The sequence below is a fragment of the Prenolepis imparis genome, unplaced genomic scaffold (genome assembly GCF_030444845.1).
Source record: "Prenolepis imparis isolate NDT839.2.m4 unplaced genomic scaffold, iyPreImpa1.0 SCAF_9, whole genome shotgun sequence".
Taxonomy (NCBI): Eukaryota; Metazoa; Arthropoda; class Insecta; order Hymenoptera; family Formicidae; genus Prenolepis; species Prenolepis imparis.
The window spans coordinates 14,581,388-14,600,327 of NW_028141167.1; the positions used below are offsets into that span (position 1 = coordinate 14,581,388).

At 34.8% G+C, this 18,940-nt stretch overlaps 1 protein-coding gene across 5 annotated transcripts in view; it reads left to right on the top strand.

The window, feature by feature from the left end:
• The window catches only part of LOC145941191 (cell adhesion molecule Dscam2), a 224,625-nt gene that overhangs the window by 126,672 nt on the left and 79,013 nt on the right, over positions 1-18,940 (top strand). For all 5 annotated transcript variants that reach the window (XM_083047129.1, XM_083047128.1, XM_083047131.1 and 2 more), the window contains exon 5: positions 8,369-8,518. In XM_083047129.1, coding sequence (XP_082903255.1) covers positions 8,369-8,518 — 150 coding nt within the window. The remainder of the gene's footprint in view (positions 1-8,368; positions 8,519-18,940) is intronic.

The window sequence follows — 18,940 nt, forward strand, 5'->3', positions numbered from 1 at the left end:
ATATATGTACCTATTTATGATTTATAATGTTATAAACAAATAATTATCTATGAAGTCAAATATTGTCAAAAACTTCTAGAAAAATGTAACAAAATAATATATAATTACAAAATTCGATAAATTTGCAAAAACTTCAGAATCTTGACATGCAGATAATTGAAGTACAAAATAGGGTAATCCCATTAATCCGTTTCGTCCGCTACGTAGATTATAGCAAGGTTAATATTGAATTCGCGTGTGTGATAGGAACTGTCGGATTAGAATTTCAATGACGATCTGTGTACAATTAGTCGCTTTGATTGTCACACTGTTCGTCGTAATTCCTCTTATCGCATATAGTACTATATCTACGTGCAATCTTGTTCAATCACATATTTTTGTACTCTTCTAAAATATACTTTGCTAAAAATGTAAATCAACTGTAATATTTTTTTTGTTTGTTTTGTGCAAAAGGTTGAAATATTTTGCTCACTTTTTTGTTTTTAAAATAAACTTGTTTTTTTCAAAAAATGGAAATATCCGTGTATATGCTGATTCAAATGTTTTCTTTTTTCTTTTTCGTACCGCATTATTCACGTACCGTGAGATATTTCATTGTTAGAAATAAAACAGATATATGTTAGGGTCCAGATGTCAACACAGAAGTGAATCATTAAAGTGCGCTGACACATGAGTAGATTTATTTGATAATATAATGTAATATATTTTATAATATAATGTTATATATTTTCAATGATTTTAAATTATTTGGTCAGAAGAGTAAAAATTATGTTCAAGTTTTTTAAATTGTAAAATGTAGACATGTATGTATCAAAGTTATTTGGCGATGAGTTTCCACAATACATAACACACATAATGTGATTTATTATTAATATGGAATCTTCAATAGAGAGAAAGCATTATGTTGTATACAAAACAAAAGGCGCAATAGCCATTAACCGGCCATTATTCTTTCTGATATTAGAGCAATAAGTGAATTCTAATATACTTGTTAATTATAAATCTGCATTTAAGCTGATTAACATTCGACATAAATTAATCAACGTGATACATATATCGAATAGATGCATTATGTTATTATGTGTACTCTATGTATCGGAAAGCGCTTAATATTATGCCTTAATATTATGTTTTTTATAAAGAATCTTTTATATGTATAGATATTTTTCTCTCTTATACTTTCAAAAATTATTATCAGAATTTATCTACATTTTCTACATTTTTATAAATTAGGAATATCTGATACTAATCTTTAGAGGATTCCTCTCTTAAGATAAGAGAATCCTTTTGGTGCTTATTTTAAAACAGGTTCCACAAAAAAATAGAAAATTCTTAAAATAAAAATACAATTTTTTTCAACATGCATAAAACGAATTTCACGAAGGGGGAATCGAAGTGCGAATCGAACAAAACAAAAAACCTGTCGACGATCTAATCAACGTATATACATATCATAGAGCGCGAGATTTCCTCGAATCGAGAGCGTGCGAACCGATACACATGATGGAACATCAAGGATGAGGATGCACGCCGCGAACGATACTGTCGATGCTTTTTAATCCGCGGATTATTGATACGTATACGTATGGAGCTGAAAAACGATCCTCTTTCGTCGGTTTAAAATGCTGATCATTTTTGTCGAGACGTTGATTGTAAAAATTTCTTTTGACGCGCGCGCGAGTTTAAAAGTAAATAAGATATAAATATTGCAATTTAAGATTTTGATAATAAAACTATTGTAAAACAGAAGTATTATTAATTTTTATTAATTGTGTGTGTTTTTTAATTGTTTAATTAAAGCAAAATTAATTAATTTTTAAAATTTCAAAGATATTTGATTTCTTTCTCCCGAAATTTATTCTTCTGCAGAGAGAAACTAGTAGTTTATATCCGCGTTTGATCAGACACTACGCGTGTATGTATTTAAGACAGTCTTTAATCTTAATAAAGTTTCTTAGTAAAGTTTATGTACATAGATATAAAATAAAAATAAGACGATATTTTCTATTTTTATTAATTGCTTTTTAATTGTTTAATTAAAACAAAATTAATTAATTTTTAAAATTTGAAAGATACCATTTTATTTCTTTCTCGAAATTTATTCTTCTGAAGAGAGGAACTAGTAGTTTATATCCGCGTTTGATCAGACATTACGCGTGTATGTATTAAGACACTCTTTAATCTTATAAAATAAAGTTTCTTAATAAAGTTTATGTACATAGATATAAAATAAAAATAAGACAATATTTTCTATGTATCGCTGATAGAACATATAAACATCTCTGCAAACATTTTAATATTAATTTTTATATTATTTTAATATTAATAATTGTTATCTTACATATAAATTCTCCAAAAGAACAAAATATTGTGAGCACTTTTTATATATTTCCAAACTTTCCAATTAATTTATAATAACAATTAATAAATTTTTTTATATTTTACATAAAAATTTTGATTTAAATTATAATAGCCGAATTTTAAATAACATTTTATTGAAAGAAACGCGGTTGAACTTACTCATTGTATTTCTGTATTATATTCTATAAAAATAGAAAGAACATTATATAAATTTAGAGTTTATATATAAAAGAGCACTTAAATTTATTGATTATATTTTTATTATTATCATATTTTTATTATTATCATATTTAACAGCCATTGCGGATTATAAAGAAGCTCGAAATATAAATTCTGGATATTTCCTATATTACCTAACTATAACGCGAACTTTGAACCCGCCGTCTAAATATGCCAACTATTTCTCGCGCACGATCGTCGCGTAATCATTCCGCCGGAGAAGGACGAAGGGGATAGGAAAAGGAGAAAGAAGGAGGGAAGGGGGGGAGAGAGGGCGCACAATGAGAGAGGACAAAACGCCGAAGAATCTCTCGAGTTATTTTTATTAGGATCGATTCATCGCCCCTCTCCCACTTCTACTCCCCCCCCTCCTCCTCTCCACTTATCCTCTTCCTTTCTTTAAGCACGGAGATGCCTTCTTCTCTCGCTTCCCTTTTCGCGACGGCATTTACGGCCGGGCATTTCGTCTCGTATGCAGCCGGTATGCAACCGCCGTTGCACCGCACGAGCCGACCTTAAGAGGTCGACCCAGACTTACCGTGCATTCCTGCTCGCGCCCCTTCTTGCCCTCCCTCCTCTTTACCCCCCTCTCCCAAACCATACCTCCCCGGTCGAACCGACGCGCATTTCAACGCGGCTGGAATTCCGCGCAATTTCCTCCGGAACAAAGTGCACGCGCGACGCGGATGCGCGCAAACAACGAAATATTGACATTGCCGGGAAGGGGGAAAAGGGGGGGATAGCGAAGATGCGTGGACGCAACGCGCGGGTGTACTTCTGTATTGGCGGAAGATGCGCTCTCGTTTATACGGTTTGGCTCGTGTATTATGGGAGAGGGGGGAAGAGGCAGGAGGAGAGGGGAGAGAAACACAGGGACACGGAAAAAAAAGAGGAAGAAAGCGCGAGATATTTTCGCGCGGTGCATTTTCCACGGAGTCGCGCGTCCCGCGTACCTTTCGGACCGGAATGCTTATGGGCGCGGAAAACGGTCCGCGTTGGTGCGATATATCTATATACAGGGTGTTTCTAAATAAGTCCGAATTTTAGGAGATAAATCTTTGTCGAAAATTAAGGGGGTTTTTCATATAGATATATACTAGTGGGATCCCTCCCTAAAGAGTTACACTCCTTAAGGGGGAGAAGAAAATTAGGTTTTTATTTTTTTTTAAACTATTAATTTTACGGAAAAAATGAGAGAAATAAAGAAGTTTTTAAAGAAATCAAGCTTTTCTAACGCATTTTATTTTTAGATGATCACATTCCGGTCTGTTAAAAAGTTCTAATAAAAAAGTGAATAGGAGTTGTTGGTTTCATCCCCTTATAACAATACGGGAAGATTTAAAAAATATTAATAAATATCCTTTTCAGTGGAAAATATCCACCAAATTTCACTTTTTTAACTTGTCCAAAAAATGTGAGAAAAAATTTAAAACCTAATTTTTATCTCCCTGTTTGGAGGAGTGTAATTCCTCGGGAAGGGATATAGAAATACAATATGTTTATATGAAAAACCCCCCTTAATTTTCGATAAAGAATCATCTCCTAAAATTTTTTGCACTTATTTAGAAACACCCTGTATATATATCTTTTCGCCGAGCGTCACGGCGGAAAAAACGCGAATAATCGCGGTCGCCCCAGTGACTTTTCGGCCTGCGGGGAAAAATGATTGAACGCGGATTCTCATTTACTACGTTTTCGTCCGTCTATAAATGTGTGAACGTATAGGTATGAGTAATTTGCTGGGTTTTTAAATTGTTCTGCACGATGCGTTTTGTTCGCTCTAAATCATACAGATACTAAATTTAGATACTTAAATGCGCATAATGAGCAGATGTGAAATCCGCATCGAATTTCTGTATCAAAACGCATGTTTTTATATGATAATGCAATCGTTTGCGAAAATTTCGAGAATAGTTTCGATGTTATTCAATGTAGAAATTTCTGGGAAATAAATAAATGCGTTGTATTATTAAATGATGAAATTGCATAGGTAAAATAAAAACTATATATAATTAAAGATGGGATTCGAATAATAATCATAAGAAATAATATTTCATATATGTACTCTTGCGAAGTAATCGAATTTAGAACAGTTATATTCAAATTTTAGCTTGAGTACATCTGCAAAAGGTTCGAAATAGTACTTATAAGTACTTTCTATCGTATAAAGAATCTTTTACAAGTAGTATTCAAACTTTAAGATAAAAAAATCTATTTATGATACTTGTTACACATCAGCATAAACACATTCCCTTATCTCACTCGCTCATCCATTCTTCTATCCCCACAATTTCTCATAAGTACTCATAAAAGACTTGAACATACTTGATCCAGGTTCGAATGTATTTGGAAGTATTGCTTTTCGTAGTATTAAGTATTTTGTTTTTCGAGATTCTTATAAATAGACAGTTCAAATCTATTTTGTTCAGGTTCGAATCTACTTGAAAATACTGTTTTTTTTTTTTTAAGTAATTATAGAGAGTAATCATTCAAAATCAAGCAAATAAATTCGAACCTACTTGTAAGATACTTCATTCCAACGCTATATACAATATTTAAAATATAACAAAAATTTTAGTGTAGATTATGTGTTAATAAAAACTGCACGCGGATGTCTTATTTCATACGCATTTTAATGAAAAAGCTTGAGATTATATATTCTTAAAACAATTTTATATACAAATTTTTATACATGTATAAGATATTTTTATATATAAGAATAAATGAAATAACTGAAAGAGAAAAGAGAACGATGTCATATAAATTTTCTATTTTTTTATTTTGAAAAATATTCTATACAAATAAAAATGTGTGCATCGAAAATCTCTCTACATTCCGCGCATTGTTTATTGGGGAAAATTAAAATGTCTCGATATAACGAAGCGCTTTAATTCGCGTAATGCAGAGTATCAAGAGCACGGAATATATCGACGAAACGAAGAAATGAAGTGGCAGCTGGTACATACACAATCATCGTTTTCAAAAAATAACTGAAAACGCAATGGAAAACGGAAGGACCTTCGCGAAGTGCCGGCCTCTTTCCCGCGGACCCATTAAATTCCTACGGGGTTTGATTAACGCTCATTCAACGTCGAGTATTGAATGTCGGTTCGTATCCTGAATCCAACCCTCCCCCGACCGTGTGTTCTATCGATCGTCCGACCGTCTGACAGGAAATTAATTTATTATTGCGCCTCTCTCTCTCTCTCTCTCTTTCTCTCTCTCTCTCTCTCTCTCTCTCTCTCTCTCTCTCTCTCTCTCTCTCTCTCTCTCTCTCTCTCTCTCTCTCTCTCTCTCTCTCTCTCTCTCTCTCTCTCTCTCTCTTTCTCGGTGCTTCTACGCACTGAGCAATTTCTTTGATTATTCCATAAATACGAATCGCGAGCAATTAACAAAATTTCATGTGATATTACGATTATTAATTATTATTTCACGACACGCGCGCGTAATTACGTACTATTAATCGATCGTTATATTACGCTCGTAAATTGGTATCGCTTTTTGCGGTATATTCTATAGCGCACAAGCAGCATATTTTTCAAATTGTGTAAATTCTCCCTCTCTGAAGTGAAAATTTTGCCCAGAGTGCGAATTTTCCTTTGTGAAAGCGTGATGCGCTTTAAAACGTGTAATTTATTGCAAAAATTATAAAATTTATTACGAAAATACTTTGTGCGAGATGCGATTAATTAATAATAATTCGGGATAAGACAAAAGATAATAACCTTATTTTTAATTCCGTTTTTTCTTTGTACGTGAATTTTGCGGCCACATAATGAGTGTAGTTCATAAATTAATAATCCTACTTTAAATATATGTATGTAATGAACACGTGGACACAATTTTATACAAATTTTTACTATTAATGTGATAATCTGAGCAACGAGCCATTGCGTCTACATTTTCTCACGTTTGCCATTTATTTATTAAATGTACTGAATAACGCTATTATTACATTTATATATATTTTTATTTTGCGCGTATTTTGTTTTGTATTCGGATCATTAATTATTCAATTATTGATTGAAACGTATTCATTATCGCGGCAATATGTGATTTGTTACGAACGTATTGTTTCTTATAATCTGTATTAAAAATAACTTATACTATATATAATATATTTGCAATATTATTAATGTAATAATAATAAAACATATATTTGAAATTGAAAATATTAATATACTAGAAAAAGGCTTAAATAACAGAATCTGTGTTTTTTCCATAATTTCAATACAGAGTACAACACTATTACATACATAGATTAAAGTATCTCTATTATAAAACTTTCTCTCTCTCAAAATTTTTTTATAAAATTTTTGATTCACGGAGATATGAGCGTATATAACAGAAGGGAGAAAAAGAGCACAAGTGCAACAACGATCGCTGATGGAATTCACTCGAGAGGTGCTAATTTTTTTCTCGTTTTTTTTTTTAACCGACCACCTACCCGTTTTAAGCCACTGAGTGCGCTGGCGGGCACGCTGTCATCATTCAGCGGTTACGTTCGATTTTTTACGAGTATTGATTCTCAATCGTATCGATACGGCATCTTTCTGTCTCTACTGATCGTACGTTTTAGACAGGTTCGCTTCAACGGAGATAGTTCTTCATTATGTGAGAGGGAGAGAGAAAAAGAGAGTCTAGTTGCGAATCATTTTTCTGCTATTATTGTTTCTCGCGACGCGACTTTTATAATCGGCCGTTTTCGCCCGCGCTTTTCCATTAAAGAAATTTCCATATTAATGGAAGCTCGACAAAGACGACAGGTCAAGAATATAAGAGAAAGAGAGAGAAAGAGGGAGAGAGAAAGAGAGGGAATGAAAGAGATTCGTCGAGTACTTCATACTGAGTATTTTGTAAAGTTCAAATTGCACTTTAGCGAAATAGATCGAAATTTAGAAAAATAACTTTTTCCCCCACAATTTTCAAATATTTAGTTTTCAATTATCTCCCTTGAATTATTCTTAAAATGTAGGAGCCGTCTAAGATAACAAATATGTCATTACTATGCTATTTGTACATTTTCTGAAAGATATTTAGCATATCCTAGATATCATATAACCGGCTGATATGGGAATAGCAGCCTACGATGCGAACACCATTTTTATGTCCAAGACACCTTCACGAGAAGGTGCCTTGGACGCAAAAAGAAATCTTTAGGAAAGAATAAATACAAAAACAAGAATTCTGGGAGTCATGTTTAACTACAAAATAAAAAATCATGTTTATTGCAAGTGTGAAAGCATCGTGTATAAGCATAGATAACAAAATGAATACACTTTATACACCAACGTTGATGACGTCCTAACATTGACCGACGGATGTTTTGGATATTGGCACTTATAAATTTTCAATCCTCTCGTAATGCCCTACAATTTGGTATATGTCTCATCTCTGGGCTCGAAGGACCCAGAAACCCTATAAAAATGGGTGAAATTCTTTCTTTAAATTCATTATAAAAATGCAAACATGTTAAATTTAATAATAACAAACCTATTAAATTTAATAATCAAATTAAGTAAAATAATAAGTAAATTAATTAACAGAATCATATTAATTAAAATTTTTATATAAAAAAAGTTGAGAAACAGCAAATGCAGTATATTAGTAAACAAGTAAAATACAGAAATTAAAAAATAAAATATCTCAAAAATGATACATTTCGAGAAATTTTGCCAACGAAAGAGACGGTAAAGGCCGAAATTATAATTTGACGTTATAAAATATTCTGCGTTCTCTTTACCGAGCTTTGTATCGCTGATACGCTGATTACAATTTCTGTTCGCAGGCGAGAAACATCACATGCTGCCAACCGGAGAGTTACTCGTCTTTTCGGTGACTCCCGCTGATGCCCATTCGACTTATCGATGCCGCACCGTTCATCACGTGACCGGTGACACTGTGGAAAGTTCTTCGTACGCTAGGCTCGTGGTTACTGGTAAGTTCTCGCAGGATGTACGTTCGTCAGTCAAACTTTCTCGAATGGAAGTTCTAGGATTCTATAAATGCTCTTAATATCACGCAAGTTCCAAGAATACCATAAAGTTGAAGAAAGGAAGATTCAAGAGTTAACAATAAGCATGTAAAAGAGTAATAATGTCTGAGTAATAATGAAACATTAATGATCCAGTAATTAGCACGTTGAACATTAATAATAGCAGTTCTCACGAATACTCTAAAGAGCGATGTCATATAAAATTGAGAAAAATTTCATATATAATTTACATTTAAACTAAACCTGAAGACGAATGTTCCCAAGTCAGACCTAGGAAGAGCAAGAATGATGGATCTAATATATAAGCCTCGTGCTAGGCTGCAGGCTGGATGCAAACATCTAGTTAACTACAAGAGTAAGGAGATACAATGGATCACTATGATCTAGGTATCATCAGGGACTGTAATAGTACTACTCATTATAACTATACTACTACTACATTCAACTATTAACTTTGCAAACTTTCTTATCTCTGTGCAGTAATATAACTTTAGCTACTTTTTATATTCTACATTTCTGAAAAAATTTTACTCTCATTTTAAGAATTTCCCACTTATTTTTAGAATATTCTGTTCTAAAGTAGACGCCAAAAGGATTCTCTTACTCTTAAAAGGGGATTCTTATAAAGATTAGTATCAGATATTCCTAATTTAAAAGATGTAGACAAAATGGGATTTATTTTTACATTAACATAAGAAAGTATATTATTTTACAACCTACAGATAAAGAAGAAAGATCATAAAGAAAGCATAGATATAATACTAATTGTAAGACATGTAGACCGAGTATGAGGCACGAGACCTGTGTTCTGAACAATTAAATTATAAGATTACTTACTCGTCTCTAATGCTTTTATCTTCAGTTATTTATCTTCTTTTTCGAGCCACTTATTAACTTTATCCATTCTTCTAATAAACTAAAAAAAAACATTCAGTGACAAACACTGCACTATAAATTGCAACAACACTACTGTATAACATATATACGTTGCTGTCACAATATAACCTCAAATGAACGGTCCGCATAAAAAAAATATACGATCATTTGTTATTCATGCAAAGAAAACATTTTATAACAAAGAATACATTCTTTATTTAGAGGATATTCTAGAAACACTTAAGAATATCTGTTAAGAGGAATTTTATAGTACACAAGTACTTTATGTTCTCTTACTTCGAGAATACAATTTTTATTTTGATGTAACATGTTTAAGATACAAAAAAATTTAACATTTTATATTTTTCCGTGACTTTGTATTTTTCCCCTTTACAAAAGTTCAACAGTTTAAATCGAACATTTTTCTCTCTTGTGAAAAGGGGTGCAAATGCGGGCGCGCTTACACTTATCCGCGACGCGTTCTCACGGTCCATATATAAACATTATTCTCTCTCTCACCGCTGCGCGCGACCTCTTACATCCCGCTAATCCGTTATGCCTATGCCCGTTACGTTTCACGTGTTTGAATTGAAACTCCGAGTGGCGGCATAATTGCGATCCACCCCGTACGTGAGCGGCCGTTCATCCGCAGCATTTCTCGGGGATGACCGAGACCGCGGGCGGGGTATTCCCCGTGTTTTATGCATTTACTTAAACACGCGGGCGCGTTTATACGAGGTTCCCTCACGCGCGCGCGTGTCCGTTTGCATAGCGAATCATGATGCATTGTTGCACATTTGCCGCATGCCGCCTCCCCAAGCTCCCCCATCGAGATGCAGTTCCCTCTTGGAGGTTAGGTCCCCACCACTGCTACACGTGGCGCTTTCTTCATGAATAAATCATGAGTGTCCGAAATGCTAATGGCCGAAACGTTCGCCGACGATATTTCTGTCTGCTGACCCGACATCGTCGAAAATATGCTTGGTGTTCGAAGGGCCAGCCTGCGCACCAATAGATTGGAGGCAATCATCTGAATATTATTTCTTCCAATATTTACGAAGAAATGCTACTACTCGTTGATGTACGATAAAAAGAGATTTTATTTTATTTATTATAACAGTTAAAACTATTGATTATAACAAAAGTTGATTCACATTATGTTGCATTATTTGTTATAGCACACAAGTTTAACCGAGAAATTTGTTTGGAATTTCTTTTCATCTTCAAGGCTTTTTAATAGTTTCAACTTACCCCCGTAATTCCATAATAAATAAAAGGGCGCTCGACCGATATATTTTATAATTAAATATATGTACGGGGATATTTTGTATTAATATCGCTCCACAGATGTCTATACTAAACCTAGATCGCTAACTCTATCAAAAAAGCTGAGGCCAGCCGGATTTCCGATTTCGGCCATGACACCTTACAATAAAATGGCAGCGATGCATCTGTTAGTACATATATGATATCTTATAACAAAATGACAGTCTGTGCGTTTGTGTTGACATTTATAATTTTGAAAATTATAAAATTATAAAATTCTGGAAAGATGCCGAGTAGTTGTTGCATTTCGGAATGCAACAATAATACAAAAAATGGATTTCATTTATTTAGGTAAGTATAGAATATATTTATTTGTAATAAATATTAATTTATTTGTGCTATGTGCACACAATTTAGTTTAAATGAAAAATTTTCATTGAAACTGATACGTTATACCGCGTTTGATTCTTATTTAAATAAAAAATAAAAATATATTTTAGTACATGCCATGTAACAAATGACAAAAAAGCGGCAACGGCCATTTTGTTGTAAGGTGTCATGGCCGAAACCGGACACAGCTTTTCATACAGTTTTTCAAAACCCAAAGTTAGCGATCTAAGTTTAGTGTAGACATTTGTGTATCGCCCTGATTAATGTACGATAAAAGTGGCTTATTGTGTCGCTTATCTTCTGTTTTTCATAAAAATCAGCGACATACTACACGTTTACAGAAACCGCTCGGTCGAGAGAGACGATGATACAAAAGGCGTCTGACGATCTTGTCATGGGGGAAACTCGGTAGTTTCGCATACGGACGATCTTGTCAAGAGAGAACTCGGCTAGTTTCGTCGGCGCACTTCAGTCAACGCGTCGGAGAGATGTTGACTGATAAGGCATAAAATGGGTCGAACGTGGATGAGAACTACGGAACAATGGAAGGCTAATGATGAGAGAGTGCACCATCTTGTCTATTTCGGTCGACCGCGCTGAAACCGATAAGATAGCAAAGGAAGCGCCGAACGAGTATATTGTTCCCTTCTTATTGACGTCACTCGCCGTTAAATTAACCTTTGTGCATCGAAGAAAGTTGAGAGATATATCGAGCGCGAACCCGAGTTGCAGAAAATTCCAAAGATGTGCAAACAGCATTGCACGTTGTAACCTAATTTTTCATTTATAAAACCTTCAATAAAACATACGTATTTGAGTCACACTTTCAAATATTTTATTACAATTTTACACAATGCATGAAAAATTGGTATATCTTTTTAAAAAATAAAATTTATAAATTTGATTAACTGGAAACTATCCAAATAAAAAAAATGTTTAGGAAAACTGATATAGTCTCGCAAATGAGAAACTATAAAGATTTCTATTATTTTAGATTTATTGTCCAATGACTAAATAAAAAATATTGTTTAAATAAAATTCTGTTTAGTTACTATAGATAGTAAATATAGGTTTCATTTTTTAATAGATAAACTATTAGAAGATTTATTGTGCAGAAATTAGTTAAAAATTTTCCAATCTAAAGTCAGCAAATATGATGATAAATTTAAGTCTTTTCAAAGCTCAAAATAATAATTCATTTCCTTAGTTAAATATCAAAATAATATCCTTATTATTTTCTGATCAAACATTAGCCAAAATTAGATAAGATAAATTGATCGCAGTAAACACGCGCGCGTTCAGTCAAAACTGACAATATCCTGATTTTTATTTTCTAATCAAGAATTTGCCAGAAATTATTGAGCGCAAATTGACTAATATACTTTATAGCTAGTCCACATCCACGCAAATTTAAAAATATTCTGTATTATAAGTTATATCCTGTATTATTATAGATTTACTTATTATATAGACTCTTTTTAAACATATAATAAATTTATTATTATCTTTTCATCATTATCTCTTTATTATTATACTCTTCTATAAATAGATATTTATTATATATTATGGACTTAATATTATTACTTAATATTGTTATTTATTGTTAATATAATTTTTAATTAAAAATTAGCAGTATACATCTTCTGTGGAAAATGAATTTTCTACGGGCACATTTTCTAAATGTCGCCAGAAAAATTGCTGGCAAATCGCAGCGAGAAAGCCTTAGCGCCACTTTGTCGAGCATCAGTCTTATTTTCGCGGTTCAGCGTCCTCTTGTCTCTTTCCCTCTCTTTTTGCTATCATCTATGTGCCGCCATTATCCGCCCCGTCCCCATATTTTTCGCGATCTTTCTCTATCCTGCCTGCCCTCTTCCCTCCTCTTCCTTAGTTGCCTTTCGTGCCAGCAACACGTCGGAGTTATAACACTTCGCCGCTGCATTTTAGGGAAGCGCAGCCTTTTAGGCGAGAGATGGTGGCATCCATTTAAAAATAGCTAGATATGCAGCTGTGATCGCACATGCAGACAATTTGGAACTGAAATTTTTAAAACCACGCGAACGGGAAAAGTCGCCGCTAATGCATTGATCAAATGCGACGTGATATCGATTCATTTTTAAGTTTACCTTGCTTTTAAGCACGGACGTTTCTGTCGCGGAAGGGGAGGGAGAAGAGAAAGAAAATTGTGGTCCACGAAGGAGATATTCGAGAATGTTTGCAAAATAGATTGTTTGCCAAACGAGATGAAGTGGACGGAATTTAATATCCAGTCTTTGCTAACATCCGATACATTATACAATGTTTAATAGCTTCCGTCTCGCGTCAGTTTTTTCGCTCTTTTTTCTCAAATTAATCCAAAGCTCAAAAATATCGATTTCTGTTGCGCCGAAGAGAAATCGGAAAAAATTCGAAAGATCTTGTTCGTTCACCTGCTCATAAGAAGTAACCAAGAAGAGAGAGTTTAAAATATAGTTTTTAAATCTATTTTTAAAAAGTAAACAAATATATATGTATTTAAGTCTCTCCTTATTCTTTTATTGCTATTAATACTAATATTTTAAAGTAAGGTCACCGATTACCAAAGTAATATATCATTGACATGCAGCTATAGCAATGAGAGTTTTTATTAAGTATCTTTATTATTATCTGAGTAAATTTAAATTTGTTTGCATAGTTTTGAATTCTCTATGATTTTTTCGAAAAAAAACAATATTTTCAAGTAGACTAAAACCTGAGATGGGAGAGATATATATACAAATGAACACAACCACTAATATCGACCAGTGCCTAGGGTAACTAGTATTATTGACAATTAAAAGTCCTGGGTACAATTGACCAATAAACAATGTGTTCAATTGGATGCCATCCACCTGTATGAACGAGATAGATTCTCTCTATAAACTTAAAAAATAAGAGCAGTACTTCTAACAATAGAGTCTTTCCAAGTACAGTGGAACTTGGATCAAGTATGTTCGAACATTTTATAAGTACTTATGAGAAATTGTAGGAATAGGTGAATATGTAGGTGAGATGAGGAGTATGCATGTATGGATGTGTAGCAAGTATAAATACATTTTGTTATCTTACCAAGTACTACTTGTAAGAAATTCGATTCTTTACGACAGAAAGTACCTATAAGTACTATTTCGAACCTTGTATAGGTACTCAATCTAAAATTCGAATATAACTATTTTAGATTCGATTACACTTCGCAAGTATGTAAAATATTTCTTATAATTATTATTCGAATTCTAGAAAATGAAACTTGATTATTAGATTCGACTCGGATTTTTAAGTACATATGAACATTGAACTTGATCCCATTTTTAGATGCAGCCAACCAAGCGGGATATGAAACTACTAATTGAACGCGGCACACACATGAAAAAATGTCACTAAAAAAAAAAAAACATTTGGCGCTCGCGGACGTGTATTAATTAAGCTTGCTCTGGACTTTCTCCAACTGCTTTTAGTTCGACTTTCAGACCAAAGTTCCGAAAAACGTAGGGCGAACTTTTTTCCCTACGTCGGACGCATCTCGCGAGGATTGCCAGAGATTCCGAAGAACATTAAAAGTCAGATTTACGACAAATTCTCATTAAGCAGACGAGGCGTGCTTAACGTAACGAAGAAAACGTAAGGGTATCCAACTATCGACGCGATAGTATGCGGGCCTCAAAAGTTCACCGTGGAAGATAGGAGTCATATCGGGGATAGTTGGAAAGGGGCGGCTCCTTTATGGCGGCGATTCGCATCGCAGTGGAACAAGTCGAGGACAGATCGGGCGACCCTGTTAAACCGAGCGCTAAATTAGTTCGACGGCCGAATAGTTCCCGGTGAATTTAGCATCTTCGCCGCTTTTGTCAGTGAATACGATCTCGTTCTCTCGCAAGATGTCTTTTTGTGTTGGGATGAAGAGAGAGAGAGAGAGAGAGAGAGGGGGGGGGGGAGTGCTGCAACGCTAGATTGACGCTTTCCTCCAACTTGGAGACACTAACCAAGATCCTGAATGCAATTTACATTGCAGTTACGAACAGCCCCCCTACCAAGTACGTGAAACTTGCGCGATTCTCTTTTATTTACGATCCGACTCTTACGCGAAAATATTCTGAAAAATTCCGCCAACCAAATAAATGCGTCCCGAACGGAGATGACGGGTTTCTGGAACATAAGTTTCTTGTATGTCGCTGTTGGGATTCGAGTTTGATTTGCGGGGCAAAGAAGGGAATTTATTGTATCTCGCGCGATGTCGCGATATAGAACATGTACAATATATGTATATACTAAACAATATATGTATAGCCAAAAGCAGAAGATAATCAATAGCATTGAACATCAATTGTCGCAAAGTTCTAACCTAACTTAACCTAACTTAAAGTTGAAAATGCAGAGAGAGAGAGAGAGAGAGAGGATTTTGTGTATTTGATATTTCCTGAAAATAATTTTAATATTTATTAAAATTTATATTCTTATACATTACGTAATAGATTAGTAGTTTTTCAAAAAGAAATTGAAAATGTTATATACGAGTATATTATACAAGAGATAAAATTCACATATAAATTCTCTATGTGGTAAATTTTTCCGTAATTTTGTTCAATGCTTGTGATTTGATATAGTTAATTCTATTTCGACGTTGATAATTTTAACTGAATTTTAGATAAATTATTGTTTTGATAAAAATCAGATATCTCTCTGATTAATATTGAGAGTAAGAGCACAATTAAAAAATATATATGTATAACCACACAAAAATAGATAAAATTGAAGAATCGATAATTCTAGTACGATTTTAAACTCATAATATTTTTGTTTAAATATTACTGCAATTCTTTGATTATTTTAGCGTGTCAGGACGTATAATGAAACTTTAGCACTCATAACATAAATTCACAGTGAATTAAATAAATGAGATGTACATGAATGATATGACATGAACAATGAATGCACATAACAGGTGATCATGCAAACAATTTAGTGAGATTTAATTTATTTAAAATATATTTGTCATAAATTTTTATATTTATATTATATATTTATCAAATTTTTTGTTTAAAAACATGCTGTTACGATATCTTATAGTATTCAATAAGAATGGATGAAGATTTGCATATATCACCCTTCTGTGAACTTATTTTGCATTCAAATATATTTGCATATGTATATGTGTGCGCGCGCACGCATGGATACGTACGTGTGTGTGTAAGAGAAATATCTTTCTGAAGTTTTAATTAAATTTTTCTCTTTAAATCCGCATATAATCCAGCCGAGTTAAACGCCATTGAGAGAAAATCTTCATTACGTTCTACACAGTGACGACAACGTTTCTTGAGCGCTCTCTGCCCTCTTTTTACCCTCCGCCATCGCGGGATATCGCTTCGGCGTCCGTCTGTCTGTCTATCTATCTGTCGGCGCGAATTCCGCCGAGTCGCGACTTCCTAACTTCCGGCTAATTAAACTTTCGTTTGCTCGATATTAAATTCTGCCGATGTTGCTCTCGAAACGCGATGAATCGAGAGCACCAACTTTATATCGCGCTCCTCTCTTCATCTTTTCCCTCTCTCCTCTCGTTCCCCCCTCTTCTCCTTCCCCGTCCCCGCGGAAATGCATTTTAAAATTTACCCTTGCTTTGCTTGCTCTCTCCCGCGTGTCCCCTTTGTTTCTCTCGAATTTCCCTCCCAACTCGCGGAGATCCGCGGAACAAGTTGGAGAGTGGGCTTTTATTGGACTCCCGCGACTCCTCTCACCGCTCAATGGCAGTGGGAAGGATAAAGCGACGAGAGAGAAGGAGAGAGGGGAGCGAGAAGAGAAAGAGGAAGAAGTGGCGAACCCCTGAGCGGTGGTCGCCTTATTTTTGCGGGGTGGATGGGGGAAAAAACTCGGCGAAAACGCTAAGTGCAATCTGCAAAGCCGCCGATGCAGCAGTCGGCAAGAAACAATGCTGCCGTCACGGCACCGCACCTCTTTATCGAGCCACTACCCTCGCTTTCCCTTCCCACTCTTCAATGTCTTTAGTAGATCCACAAGTTGATAGGATCGAAGTGGTGGTTTCTAGAGAGATGCAATTTTATAAGAAAATCTGCACGTTCGAAATGTTGGTCGCATTAATGTACTCGAGCTTCGCCGTTTAACTATAGAAATCTTGTGAATTAATTTTGTATATAAGAAATTTCTCTTCTCGTAAATTTTTCTTTATATTATCTATAGCAAGTTCATCTATACAGAGTCCAATTCAATATTCGATTAAAAATGCATTATATTTTATGAAGCAACGTTCTTTCACTCTAACCGTTTATTGTGTCAACTCAATTACACGATACACTCATCTACAATTTTATTCAATTTTTTCATTAGTATAAACATATCGGACGTGTGTAACTATCTCATACATTTCTCAAAACTTTAATTTTCACATCTCGTGGTTTAATCTCCCTTCTACAAACCAGAGCTGTCAGACTGATGACTTCGAAATAATTAACCTAAAGGCCATTGCACGTAAAAAAATTTTAGTCGTAAGGCCGTAAGCAATTGTCCAGTCATAGAGAGGAATTATCACAACGTAGTAAGAATGCTTTGCTGTGATTGGATGATTTGGTTACGGCCTTACGATTACGACTAAATTTTTTTTACGTGCAATAGCCTTAACGTTGCCTAACGGTTCCTTCAAAAAATCTACAGTTATGATGCACAAATAAACTAGACACGATATGTCTAACTAATTTTTGACTCGGACGCGGCTATCTTCAAGTGGGAAGACATTAATGATACCATTTGTACATATACATACGGTGTTAAAAGAACATAAAAGAAAAACTCCTAATAATTTCTTGTTCTTCTCCTTCACTTAGTCTCTTTTTTTCATTTTCCTCTCTTTGCATCATCTTGCGTCATATGCATTTATACAAAGGCGTATTCACATGCGCCCGAGATATGTCCGAGTAGAAAGAACGGTCGCGCGCGCGAGATGATTTACACGGAATTAGGCATGAAGAATAGAGATAAGGAGGCCGAACTGTGTGTTCGCGCTATGTGACCCAAACCGAGGCCCGGCAATAGTACCTGTAGATACCTATAGATGGCATTGCAATCACATGATACTCGTTAGTTTGAGAAAGAGGAGAGATTGCAGGATGGGGAGCAAGAAGGATAGAGAATGACTAACACAGAAGTCCACCGTGTACGTGTGAGTCCCGTGAGGCAAAAGCGCAACCTTGCGAAGCATTAATAAACTACATTTAGGCTTGGCATTCTGTCGCACTTTTCGAAAATTCCTCCATGCTAGTTCGGCCTCCTTATCTCTATTCTTCATGGAATTAGGGGAGAATATCAACGCGCGCGTCTGTTACATATCCGGCGTTACATTCGCCACCACATGTCGCTCTCGTCGCTCATTTAAACGCATTGGCAAGATCACGCGAGATTGAGAGGCGAGGTGTGCGCGCGCGTGTATTTCTTCTTGTGTCTTTTCTTCTTGTGTATTTACCCTCCGCGTATTACATACGTATATGTATGTACATACTGCGTGTGCAACGACACCGTCGCAAAGCCGGCGTAATTCAATGCAAACAGCGAGAGGCAGGAACGCTTTAAAATACAACGCTGTGCGCGATGCTGAAAAGCGTGCGAAAGTACGGGCGAGCAAACTCCATAAACGGCGACAATTATTTTGGCAAACAACACGGCGACGGCTTACTTACTCGCGTGTAGAAATAATGGATATATAATTGTATGTGTGTGAAAAGGATTTGCCTTATTATATTTAATTAATTTTGATTTATATATTTTATTCTTTTCTCTCACTTTTTAATTAAAAAACGCCAAGGTTTATTTTCACTC